The sequence below is a fragment of the Prionailurus bengalensis genome, chromosome D1 (genome assembly GCF_016509475.1).
Source record: "Prionailurus bengalensis isolate Pbe53 chromosome D1, Fcat_Pben_1.1_paternal_pri, whole genome shotgun sequence".
Classification (NCBI taxonomy): Eukaryota; Metazoa; Chordata; class Mammalia; order Carnivora; family Felidae; genus Prionailurus; species Prionailurus bengalensis.
In genome coordinates this window covers 101,920,035-101,934,082 of record NC_057346.1, presented here as the reverse complement: position 1 = coordinate 101,934,082, position 14,048 = coordinate 101,920,035, and the positions used below count along the sequence as shown (strand labels likewise).

Sequence of the window (14,048 nt, the reverse complement as noted above, 5' to 3'; positions counted from 1 at the left end):
GCTCAGATCATAACCTCATGGTTTATGTTTGAACCCTACCTGCATCAGGAGCATGGAGCCTGCTGGGCTCTTTCTCCCTCTTTCTCTGCCCCAACTTCACTCATGCTCTCTCTCTCTCTCTCTCTCTCTCTCTCTGTGTGTGTGTCTCTCTCTTTCTCTCTCTCTCTCAAATATAAAAAAATAAATACACTTAAAAAATAGCCTCATTTATCTTTAATCTTTGCTATTACTGCTATAAATTTTTCAAAATCTTGATGTCATTTTGATAGACGACCAAATAACTTCTTGATCTTGAGTTTGTTGATTCTAAATCAGCTTATCAGGACCCTATGGTAAATCAAAGTTACTTATACAGTATGAGGACCTGTCAAGGGGGACCAAGAATCAGCCAATATTTTTCTCATGTTCTTAATGAAACAATCTTCCCAGATGACCACTGTACCCTTGAAGTAGAAAATATGAACTCAATCCAACTGGTAGTATCATTCTGAAGTGTTATGCTTTATTTCTTATTTAGCCTAGATTCTTGAAACTATTTGATCATGTTGTGTTATAATCACACATTTACTTACTTTCTTGCCTCCTGCCTAGCACACACAATCTTATCTATCATCAATACAAAATCACTACTATAAAAAACACATTAGTATTTTCTGGTAAGTTTTATTCCATTTTGACTAAGATTTTTTTTTTTTATTTAAAAAATTTTTTTAACGTTTATTTATTTTTGAGACAGAGAGAGACAGAGCATGAACGGGGGAGGGTCAGAGAGAGAGAGGGAGGGAGACAGAGAATGTGAAGCAGGCTCCAGGCTCTGAGCTGTCAGCACAGAGCCTGATGCGGGGCTCGAACTCACAGACCGCGAGATCATGACCTGAGCCGAAGTCGGACGCTTAACCGACTGAGCCACCCAGGCGCCCCGTGACTAAGATTTTTTTTTTTAACCTCTACAAACCCAAGTTCAATATGATTTGCCTACAACCTCCAATATGACCTTGGACATAACTTGGAACTTAAATTATCTGGCTATAATATTAATTAATTCATTCGTTCATTTATTCAATTGGGATGGAGAAGAATACAGGAAGATATAGGAGGAGTTTTGTCCAAAAAAAGGAGGAACACGATCAATCAGGTAAAACATTTCTACTTTTTGATGCTATAATTGAACTGGCAGAGCATTAAACAAAGACTTTTGGACCCACCTTTGCAACTGAACTGTATGATATTAAGTGGGAATTTTGCATCGGTTGGTTAAAATTCTCTTCAGAGCATCTTTTACTTCTTTGTTCCTTAAGCTGTAGATCAATGGATTCAGCATAGGGATCACCAAGGTGTAAAACACAGAGGCCATCTTATCAATATCAAAAGTATGGCTGGATTTGGGCTGCAGGTAAATAAACAATAATGTCCCATAGAACACGACCACCACCGTCAAGTGGGAACTACAGGTTGAGAAGGCTTTGTATCTCCCCTCGGTTGAGTTCATTCTGAGGATGGCCACAAGAATAAACATGTAGGATATAAGAACAATCAAGAGGGAAGAGAGCAGATTACAGCCTGAAAAACTTAAAATGATCAATTCTAATTCATGTGTGTCTGAACAGAGCATGGATATGAGAGGAAGGCAGTCACAGTAAAAATACCTGATAATGTTAGAGCCACAGAAGGACAATTTAAATAATTTGATTGTGAGAAAGAGCGACACAAATGTGCTGTAGAAATAAGGAATAAGGACCAGCGCCCAACGCACCTTCTCTGCCATGATGACCACGTAGAGGAGAGGTTTGCAGATGGCTACGTAGCGATCATAGGCCATTGCTGAAAGAATGAACAGTTCGGTGATGATGAAAATCTCAAAGACTGCCAGCTGGGTGGCACACCAATGGTAGGAAATTGTATTTTTGTGCACCACAAAGTTTACCATCATTTTTGGGCCGATGACAGTGGAGTAACCAAGATCAGTAATTGACAGATGTCTAAGGAAAAAGTACATGGGGGTATTTAGCTTGGAGTCCAAATGGGTCAAGATAACTATGCCCAGATTGCCTGTCACTGTGATCAAATATATGATGAGGAAGATTGCGAGGAGAGGTGCTTGTAGCCCAGGATTGCTGGTGATCCCCAGGAGAATAAATTCAGTCACCTCAATCACTGCAGAATGATTCTGTTTCTCCATAGGATTCATCTTGGTAACCTGTGTAAGGTACAAAATCACTATGTATTATATTTGAGAGGCTATCTTTTAGAAGAATTTAAAATACTGTGCATGAGATAGAGATATACTCTCTTTACCTTGAAACATAAATGAAAACTCCTCCTCCCCTCAGGCCCAAACTACACACACCTACACTAACACTGTAGTGCAAATGCCTAACAATCAGCTTTTTTAATTGTAATGTATTATAACGTAAATCTCTGAGATTAAGCTTTTGATTGCCAAGGCAATGATTTCAAAAACATCCCTCTCAGATGAGCACGTTGCCAGGTACACAACTAGGGAAAGATCAGACCACCTCACTCATGAATTCCCCCTTTTGGAAGGCCCTGGGAGACCTAGAGGGCCGACTGCTGGAGGTACCCTGCATTTCCCTTCCCAAGCTTTAATTCCTGCCTCCTAGGTTTTAAATTCACCGATGACGAGCAAACCCATGAAACTGCAGACATCCCATCCTTGACCCCAATCAAGGCAGAACTCCAAGTCCTTTCCCCCACCTCTCTGAGACCAAGAATAGCATGGGTCCCCAGGCATTCCTAATTGATAGCTTCACTTTGATAGACTGAGACCCACACACAACACATAGTGATGGAAACTTAATTTTTTAATGTTTATTTATTTAATTAATTTTACAAATATTTTTAAATGTTTTTAATGTTTTATTAAACGTAATGTTTAATGTTTTTATTTTTGAGAGAGAGACAGACAGAGCATGAGCAGGGGAGGGGCAGAAAGAGAGGGAGACACAGAATCTGAAGCAGGCTCCAGGTTCTGAGCTGTCAGCACAGAGTCTGACCTGGGGCTCAAACTCACAAACCCTGAGATCATGACCTGAGCCGAGGTCAGATGCTCAACTGACTGAGCCACCGAGGCACCCCAATGTTTACTTATTTTTGAGAGAGGCAGACAGAGCATGAGCGGGGGAGGGGCAGAGAGAGAGAGAGAGAGAGAGAGAGAGAGATCCAGAGTCTGAACAGGCTGCAGGCTCTGAAGCTGTCAGCACAGAGCCTGACTTGGGGATCGAACTCAGGAAAGGTGAGCTCATGACCTGAGCTGAAGGCAGACACTTAACCGACTGAACCACTTGGCACCCCTGTGTGTCTGCTTTTTAAAATTCTGAAGCCCAGAAAACAAACATATACACCTCAACCTTAAGCTTTACCTCATTGACAATGATCATATCTGTTTAAAATAACAAGACCTTAAAAAAAAACTTTTCAAATGGTTGACAGAGTGATGCAAAAGGTGATGTTCAGGAAACCTTTGACATTAAATATATATTTCAATATTCTCACATTACTGCTCAGTCTATTTACCTTCTACAAAATCTAATGCTGTACTATATTAATTTCAGAATATTGTTATTTGTATCACGTCCACGTTTGCCACACCTGGTATTTCTGCGTGGCGAATCACTTATACTAACGATCCTCCAATCATACACTCCTTTTGCACTAAAAGGGATTTGGCCAATCTAATTATTTATGAATTCTTCATGGAGATACATCTAAAGAGGCCCAGTGGAAAGAAGAATACAAATGGATATCAAGCACTGATGGAGAAGTCATTACGTGCCCGACACTTTTCTGAGCACTTTACATAGATTAACTCATATGATGCATACAGTAATTCTAGAAAATCGATGGTAGGACCGTATCCATGTGAACGTCAAGGAAATGACTTAACTAAGGTCACTCAGGTAATAAGTGGTGGGGTCAAAATTCAAAAAAAAGTCATTCTGTCTTCAGAATATATTCTCATAAACACAATAGGAGTCTTTTTCTCTGTTAAGGTCACCCTGAGTCAGTAGGAAATGAATAGTTGAACAAGGGGAACATGAGGTAAATAAGGATACAGGAAGATTCTTGTTAAAACAAACGACAAAAGCAGTTAAGTTATTTGACAACAAAGGTGATCTAATAGCACAACTCAGAGTACCAGAGAGTATATAATAGAGCTCTCCTACACATTAATCCTATTGATGGCAGAAAAGTATATTGCAAAGGAAAAAGCAATTTTGCAGAGCATAATGCCCTTCAAGACTTTGGTGATAACCCAGTTTAAGCTGTACGCCCTGACATTTTCCAAGACCAGTGTTTTCTACTTACCTTACTGGAGAATCAACTTTGACTTCCTATTGTTTTAATCCTCACTGCTTGCTGCAGAATGTATTTAAACATTTCCCTGCCCCCTTGAGACTCATTCTGTTAAAGTTTTAATCCGACTCCAGAATTAAAAAAAAAAATGCATGTAATTACTTGAGTGAGAGTACCATGGGTCTCTGAAATTATTCCTGGAGTATCCCATTGAGAAAGATCAGAAGTGTCTTGTATGGGTGTCTAACTGAATAAATTATACAATATCATTAAACACTGGGAATCATAAATATGCTCAGCATTTCAGTTCATGCACAGTCATATTACACACATACTCTCTCTCTCTCTCTCTGTCTCACACACACACACACACACACACACACACAACTATGCAAGGGCAAATGAAAGAATGACTTCCTATAAAAAGATAATGCGATATTGGGTAGTACAGCATCCATTATCCAAAGATACTTTTACTAAATATGTAATTACAGGCTAACATAAGGCAATGTTTTGCAACTTATATTGTTTCTGCCAATGTATCAATGGTAAATCTTTTCTTTCCCTGTTCATGAAATATCTTTCATCTCTGTTTTTAAGGATTTCTCATTATCATTGGGTTTTGGAAATTTGATTGTAATGTGGGTATACTTTCCTTTCTGTATACCCTGCTTAGAATATTTTTAGCTTCTTAAATCTTTGGGATTCTAGTTAATGTTTTTTAATGAATTTGGAAAAAAAAAACCATTCTGGCCAACATCTCTTGCAATGGTTTTTCTGTTCCACATTCTCTCTTTTTTCTACTTAGACCTACATTTAAATGTATAGTATACAGCTTGTTATTGTTCTGGAGATCACTTAGACAATTTTCAAAGTGTTTATTTAATTTTTGTTTTCCCTCTGGCTTCATTTTGGGTAGCCTCTATTGTGATATGCTTAAGTGAAGTTATTTCTTTTTCAGCTGTTGTTACTTTTGTCCAATTTATGTGTTTGCTTCTAATATTGTATTTTAATTTATAGAAGTTCCCTTTGGTCATCTTTAAATCTTTCATTTGTGTCCTCAAAAGGTGAGTGTTTTTATTAAATTATTCAATACATTGAGCATATGTTTTCTTATGTTTAATATGTTATAAAGTCCTTGCCTGGTAATTCTATCATCACTGTCATTTTAGAACCTATTTTAATTATTTCCTGGGTAGGATCACATGTTTCTTTCTTCACATGCCTTCACTTATATCTAGTACTTGTGATTGGATGCTGAGTATTGTGAATTGTCTGTTAATGAAGACTATATATCTTCCTAAGATAATGCTAAGTTATAAACACTGTTAATGTTCATAATGTTATAAACAAGTATTACTTGGCTTTTTTTGAGATTTGTTTTCAAACTATATGAACAGGAATCTGAAGTAGTTTTTACCTCAGACCTCTACTGGATGCCTAGGTGTTAAACATGGACTCTACACTCTGGCTTTCAGAAATTTTCACGTCTTCCTGCCTTATGTGACCCTGGAATTGTTCAGCTCATAATTCCATGCTCGTTCTTTTAATCACTTGTGAATTTTACTATAAACATTCCTAAGTTAGTGTTGAGCATAAACTCAAGAAAACCTTGTAATGTAATTACTTTAAATGTAAATAAATTCAATTCTCCAAAGGTAGGAATTGGGGGAATGGATTTTTAAGGAATCATGATCCAACTATACATTATCTGCAAAAGATTCACTTTGTTTATACTTTGTTGTGGGTTCAGAAAATACAGAGTAAATAAGATTGCGAAGGTACCTACACCCTATCCCCTTCGTCCCCCCCAAAAAAAAAAACTTGAAAGAAACAAACACACACTTAGTTTACTGATGCAGCATTTAATAAGGTTTCCAGTGGGAATAATGTAAAGTTCTATGGGATAACTAAAATAAACTTTGAATCAAAAGCAAGGAATGTTTTGGGTGAGTGCATTTAATTAAGATCCAAAATATGAACTGAATATATATAAGTAGATTGGTTAAGTAGGAGAGATTGCTTTGTACATGATAAATAGTCTTTGTTCTGGAGTCAAAAAGAATTAGATACATTATCAAGTGACATTTGCCTTTATCATTGTTTATTAGAACATTATTCCATGTTGAATATTAGATACAAAGTTTGCACTGATTCTTAAAGACCCTGCGGAAGGCATTTTTTACCTCTTTGTTTCTTAAGCTGTAGATAAAGGGGTTAAGCATGGGGATCACTAATGTGTAAACCACAGAAGCCATTTTATCAGTATCAAAGGAGTGGGCAGATTTAGGCTGCATGTACAGAAATAGTAGAGACCCATAGAACACAATAACCACTGTCAAATGAGACCCACACGTGGAGAAAGCTTTTTTCCTACCCTCTGCAGAATGCATTTGAAATATGGATATCAGAATTAGTATATAAGACACGAGGACTACCAGCAGGGAAGAGATCAAATTAAGTGCTGAAAATAGTATGATCAACAATTCTATGTCTGGTGCATTTGAGCAGAGCATAAGTAACAAGACAACATCATCACAATAGAAATGACTGATGACATTAGAACCACAGAAGGTCAATGTAAAAATCTTAATAGTGAACATTAGAGCCTGAAAGGTACTGTAGAGGTATGGAATGCCCACTAGCATGTGACAAAGTCTCTGGGACATAGTAACATTGTAGAGCAGAGGGTTACAGATGGCCAAATAGCGGTCATAGGCCATGGCCGACAAGATGAAAAATTCACTAATGATGAACATAAGGAAGAAAGCCAACTGTGTGGCACATGCATAATAAGAAATGGCATTTTGATCCACAACAAAATTTACCAGCATCTTGGGACAAATGACAGTAGAATTACCAAGATCAATGAAAGCCAGATGTTTGATAAAAAAATACATAGGTGTATGTAGGCGGGAGTCCACCTGGGTCAAGATGATCATGCCCAGGTTGCCCACCACTGTGACTGTATAGATGATGAGGAAGACCCCAAAAAGGGGAACCTGTAGCTCAGGCTGCCTTGTGACTCCCATAAGAATGAACTCCATCAGTGATGTTAGATTCTGTTGGCCCATGTACTCCAGTTAGCTCTTCTGGGAAGACACAGAGAGGTTGCTATTAGCTTTCATGTAGTTCATTTAAATAAATTACAATATGTGTAGACACAATGTAAATATTTCTTTGTAGTGGGGATAGAAGAAGAATTTCCACATCTTATTTTGAAACTAAAACAAATGATAGAATTCTCTACTTCTCAGTGAGAGATCCACATGAAACAAATGTACTGGGATAGCCAATTAAACTTTAAATAGAGCCAACAATATTTGGAACATACCCATTGATTTTTAAAAAGCCATACAAGATTGGCAAAGATGGTGGCATAGGAGGATGCTGGGCTCACTGCCTCCTTCTGATCACTTAGATTCCACCCACATCAGCCTAGATAACCCAGAAAACCGCCAGAAGACTAGCAGAATGGGCTCTTTGGGGTCAAGCATAGACAAGAGGCCTACTAAAGAGGGTAGGAAGGGCAGAAAGGTGGTGACTGCTACACGGACTGGTGGGAGGGAGCCAGGGCAGTGGAGGGGCAGCCCACTGGGCAAATCAGAGCCCCTGAAGCCTGGCTTGCAGAGCAGAGAGGCCTAATTCTGTGAGTTATGACAGCCAGTGGAACTTAACATCTGGAATGTTAAAAGTCAACAGCTCTGCTCTCAGAGAGTGGGGAGGGTGAGGACACCAGCAGGGAGAGCTGTTGAGCCCTGGAAGGACAGAGCTCAGCAGGGGAACAAAGGCACTGGCAAGTGTCATTTCCCTCTCCCATCCTCCAGCCATAATTCTAAAGGAAACCAGTTCCTATCACCGAACTTGCTTGCACCCTGCAAACGCCCAATGCTGTGCTTCTGTGGATCCATGCCTCTGATGGGCCTGCCTCCCTCCCAGTGCTGCAGGGTCCCTCCCACAGAGGACCACCAAGGGCAAAGCTAGCTAAGCCTGCCCCACCCTCCCCTGTGCAACTTGTGGATCCACCCCATCTAATATGCCCTTGGCCAGATCCCATTGAAGCAGCACCACAAGCCTGGCAGTATGCAAGCAGCCCAGACAGGGTCCACGCCACTCCACAGTGAGTCCTGCCCCTGGGAGAGGGGAAAATAAGGTACACACCAGTCTGACTGTGGGCCCAGTGGTGGGCTAAGGGCAGACATCAGGTCTGACTGCAGACCCACCCACCAACTCAAGTTACTCCAGACAGCACAGGGGAAGTGCCCTGCAAGTTGGAGCTACCACAGGGACTATCCAAAGGACAAAATGGAAGAATTCTCCTCAAAAGAAACTCCAGGAAGTAGCAACAGCTAACAAATTGATCAAAACCAATTTAAGAAATATAATGGAACAAGAACTTAGAATAATAGTCATAAAATTAATCGCTGGGCTTGGAAAAAAGCATAGAGGACAGCAGAGAATCTATTGCTACAGAGATCAAGGGACTAAAAAATAGTCATGAGGAATTAAAAAATGCTATAAATGAGGTGCAAAATAAAATGGAGGCAGCCATAGCACGGATTGAAGAGGCAGAGGAGAAAATAGGTGAATTAGAAGATAAAATTATGGAAAAAGGGGAAGCTGAGAAAAAGAGAGATAAAAAATCCAGGAGTATGAGGGGAGAATTAGAGAACTAAGTGATGCAATCAAACGGAATAATATCCGTATCATAGGAATTCCAGAAGAACAAGAAGAGAGGGAAAGGGGCTGAAAGTGTACTTGAACAAATCATAGCTGAGAAGTTCCCTGATCTGGGGAAGGAAACAGGCATTGAAATCTAGGAGGCAACAGAGAACTCCCTTCAGACGTAACTTGAATTGATCTTCTGCATGACATATCAGGGTGAAACTGGCAAAATACAAGGATAAAGAGAGAATTCTGAAAGCAGCTAGGGATAAACAGGCCCTAACATACAAAGGTAGACACATAAGACTAGTGGCAGACCTATCTACTGAAACTTGGCAGGCCAGAAAGGAATGGCAGGAAATCTTCAATGTGATGAACAGGAAAAATATGCAGCCAAGAATCTTTTACCCAGCAAGTCTGTCATTCAGAATAGAAGGAGAGATAAAGGTTTTCCCAAACAAACAAAAACTGAAGGAATTCATCACCAGCAAACCAGCCCTACAAGAGATCCTAAGGGGACTCTGTGACTGAAATGTTGCAAGGACTACAAAGTACCAGAGACATCACTACAAGCATGAAACCTACAGACATCACAATGACTCTAACCCACATCTTTCAATAATAACACTGAATGTAAATGGACTAAATGCTCCAACCAAAAGACATAGGGTATCAAATGGATTTAAAAAAAAGACCAATCTATTTGCTGTCTACAAGAGTCTCATTTTGCCTGAGGACACCTTCAGACTGAAAGTGAGGGGATGGAGAACTATCTATCATGCTACTGGAAGTCAAAAGAAAGCTGGAGTAGCCATACTTATATCAGACAAACTAGACTTTAAATTAAAGGCTGTAACAAGAGATGAAGAAGGCCATTATATAATAATTACAGGGTCTATCCATCAGGAAGAGCTAACATTATAAATGTCTATGTGCCAAATACGGAAGCCCACAAATATATAAAACAGTTACTCACAAACATAAGCAACCTTGTTGATAAGAATGTGGTAATTGCAGGGGACTTTAATACTCCAATTACAACAATAGATAGATCATCTAGACACAGGATCAATAAAGAAACCAGGGCCCTGAATGATTCAGTGGATCAGATGGACTTGACAGATATATTTAGAAGTCTGCATCCCAAAGCAACAGAATATACTTTCTTCTCAAGTGCACATGGAACATTCTCCAAGATAGATCACATACTGGGTCACAAAACAGCCCTTCATAAGGATAAAAGAATTGAGATCATACCATGCACACTTTCAGACCACAATGCTATGAAGCTTGAAATCAACCAGGAAAAAGTCTGGAAAACCTCCAAAAACATGGAGGTTAAGGAATACCCTACCAAAAAAATGAATGGGTCAACCAGGTAATTAGAGAAGAAATTAAACAATATATGGAAAACATGAAAATGAAAATACAACAATCCAAATGCTTTGGTATGCAGTGAAGGCAGTCCTGAGAGGAAAATACATTGCAGTCCAGGCCTTTCTCAAGAAACAAGAAAAATCCCAAATACAAAATCTAACAGCACACCTAAAGGAAATAGAAGCAGAACAGCAAAGACACCCCAAACCCATCAGAAGAAGAGAAATAATAAAGATCAGGGCAGAAATAAACAATATAAAATCTAAAAAAAACTGTAGAGCAGATCAACAAAACCAAGAGTTGATTTTTTGAAAAAATAGACAAAATTGATAAACCTCTAGCCAGGCTTCTCAAAAAGAAAAGGGAGATGACACAAATAGATAAAATCATGAATGAAAATGGAATTATTACAACCAATCTCTCAGAAATACAAGCAATTATCAGGGAATACTATGAAAGATTATATGCCAACAAACTGGACAACCTAGAAGAAATAGACAAATTCCTACGCACCCACACACTTCCAAAACTCAAATAGAAAGAAATAGAAAATTTGAACAGACCCATAACCAGTGAAGAAATTGAATCAATTATCAAAAATCTCTTAACAAATAAGAGTCCAGGACCAGATGGCTTCCCAGGGGAGTTCTACCAGACGTTTAAAGCAGAGATAAAACTATCCTTCTCAAGCTTTTCCAAAAAATAGAAAGGGAAGGAAAACTTCCAGACTCATTCTATAAAGCAAGCATACTTTGATTCCCAAACCAGACAGAGACCCAGCAAAAAGAGAGAACTAAAGGCCAATATCTCTGATGAACATGGATGCAAAAATTCTCAACAAGATACTAACAAATCGAATTCAAAAGCATATAAAAAGAATTATTCACCATGATCAAGTGGGAATCATCCCTGGGCTGCAGAGCTGGTTCAATATTTGCAAATCAATCAATGCGATACATCATCTTAACAAAAGAAAAGATAAGAACCATATGATCCTGTCAATCGATGCAGAAAAAGCATTTGACAAAATTCAGCATCACTTCTTAATAAAAACTCTCAAGAAAGTTGGGATAGAAGGAACATACTTAAACATCATAAAAGCCATTTATGAGAAGCCCATAGCTAATATAATCCTCAATGGGGAAAAACTGAGAGCTTTCCTCCTGAGTTCCGGAACACGACAGGGATGTCCTCTCTCACCGCTGTTGTTTACCATAGTGTTGGAGGTTCTAGCGTCAGCAATCAGACAACAAAAGGAAATCAAAGGCATTAAAGTTGGCAAAGATGAAATCAGGCTTTCACTTTTTGCAGATGACATGATATTATACATGGAAAACCAAATAGATTCCACCAATAGTCTCCTAGAACTAATACATAAATTCAGCAAAGTTGCAGGATACAAAATCAATGTACAGAAATCAGTTGCATCCTTATACACTAATAAAGCAACAGAAAGACAAATAAAGAAACTGATCCCATTCACAATTGCACCAAGAATCATAAAATATCTAGGAATAAACCTAACCAAAGATGTAGAAGATCTGTATGCTGAAAACTATAGAAAGCTTATGAAGGAAATTGAAGAAGATATAAAGAAATGGAAAAACATTCTGTGCTCATGGATTGGAAGAATAAATATTATTAAAATGTCAATACTACCCAAAGCTATCTACACATTCAATGCAATCCCAATCAAAATTGCACCAGCATTCTTCTTGAACCTAGAACAAGCAATCCTAAAATTCATATGGAACCACAAAAGTCCCCGAATAGCCAAAGTAATATTGAAGAAGACCAAAGCAGGAGGCATCACAATCCCAGACTTTAGCCTCTACTACAAAGGTGTTATCAAGACAGCATGGTATTGGCACAAAAACAGACACATAGACCAATGGAATAGAATAGAGACTCCAGAATTGGACCCACAAAAGTATGGCCAACTAATCTTTGACAAAGCAGGAAAGAACATCCAATGGAAAAAGGCAGTCTCTTTAACAAATGGTGCTGGGAGAAATGGACAGCAACATGCAAAGGAATGAAACTAGACCACTTTCTTACACCATTCACAAAAATAAACTCAAAATGGATGAAGGACCTGAATGTGAGACAGGAAACCATCAAAACCCTAGAGGAGAAAGTGGGAAAAAACCTCTCTGACCTTAGCTGCAGCAATTTCTTACTTGACATGTCTTCAAAGACAAGGGAATTAAAAGCAAAAATGAACTATTGGGACCTCATGAAGATAAAAATCTTCTGCACAGCAAAGGAAACAATCAACAAAACAAAAAGGCAACAATAGAATGGGAAAAGATATTTGCAAATAATATATCGGACAAAGGGCTAGTATCCAAAACCTATAAAGAACTCAGCAAACTCCACAACCAAAAACCAATTAATCCAGTGAAGAAATGGGCAGAAAACATGTATAGACACTTCTCTAAAGAAGACATCTGGATGGCAAACGGGCACATGAAAAGATGCTCAATGTCACTCCTCATCAGGGAAATACAAATTAAAACCACACTGAGATATCACCTCACACCGGTCAGAGTGGCTAAAATGAACAAATCAGGAGACTATAGATGCTGGTGAGGATGTGGAGAAACAGGAACCCTCCAGCACTGTTGGTGGGAATGCAAACTGGTGCAGCCACTCTGGAAAACATTGTGGAGGTTCCTCAAAATAATTAAAAATAGATCCACCCTATGACCCAGCAATAGCCCTGCTAGGAATCTACCCAAGGGATACAGGAGCGCTGGTGCATAGGTGCACTTGTACCCCAATGTTTATAGCAGCACTCTCAACAATAGCCAAATTATGGAAAGAGCCTAAATGTCCATCAACTGACGGATGGATAAAGAAGATGTGGTTTATATATACAAGGGAATACTACTTGGCAATGAGAAAGAATGAAATCTGGCCTTTTGTAGCAACGTGGATGGAACTGGAGGGTGTTATGCTAAGTGAAATAAGTCATACAGAGAAAGACAGATACCATATGTTTTCACTCTTATGTGGATCCTGAGAAACTTAATAGAAACCTATGGGGGAGGGGAAGGAAAAAAAAGAGGTTAGAGCGGGAGAGAGCCAAAGCATAAGAGACTCTTAAAAACTGAGAACAAACTGAGGGTTGATGAGGGGGGTGGGGGGGAGGGGAAAGTGGGTGATGGGCATTGAGGAAGGCACCTGTTGGGATGAGCACTGGGTGTTGTATGGAAACCAATTTGACAATAAATTTTATATTTAAAAAACGAAATAAAATAAAAGTCTATTCATAAAAAAAGTAAAAAGCCATATAAGCATTAATACAGATTTATTAGACTTTATTTCATCTACACAATGGTATCAATTTTCCTTTTGTACACTTCCATTTTTGTATGATACTTCCAGTGAAATTTTGATCTTCTTAATGAAAGAAGCAGAAATAATCTGGAGATAATGCAGTTTAAGATTTAGGTTTCTCATTTGCATTTTCAAGGCCATGAATGAGACCTTAGGCATGAACTAACAAAGTAATATATCTTTGTAAGTGTTGCAAATGTAAAATATTTTAACCTTGATCAATTAAGCTCATTTTCTCTCTCCATTCCAACTTCTCCATCATCCTTCAGCTAATGTCAAGATAGCTTGTCATGTCTGAGGACATTTGTGGGATCCAGTTAAAAAGAGGTTGAGTAAACAATACTTTATTT

The 14,048-nt window shown here is 38.6% G+C and overlaps 2 protein-coding genes across 2 annotated transcripts; both read right to left on the bottom strand.

The window, feature by feature from the left end:
- Positions 1-1,047: 1,047 nt before the first annotated feature.
- On the bottom strand, positions 1,048-2,193 carry LOC122482782 (olfactory receptor 8K1). The gene has a single exon (XM_043579079.1). The coding sequence runs from the start codon at positions 2,186-2,188 to the stop codon at positions 1,229-1,231; it is 960 nt and encodes a 319-aa protein (XP_043435014.1). The 5' UTR covers positions 2,189-2,193; the 3' UTR covers positions 1,048-1,228.
- Positions 2,194-6,446: 4,253 nt separating this feature from the next.
- Positions 6,447-7,391, bottom strand: LOC122482783 (olfactory receptor 8K5). The gene has a single exon (XM_043579080.1). It carries the CDS (start codon positions 7,386-7,388, stop codon positions 6,447-6,449), a length of 942 nt encoding a protein of 313 aa, XP_043435015.1. The 5' UTR covers positions 7,389-7,391.
- Between the last annotated feature and the right edge of the window lie 6,657 nt (positions 7,392-14,048).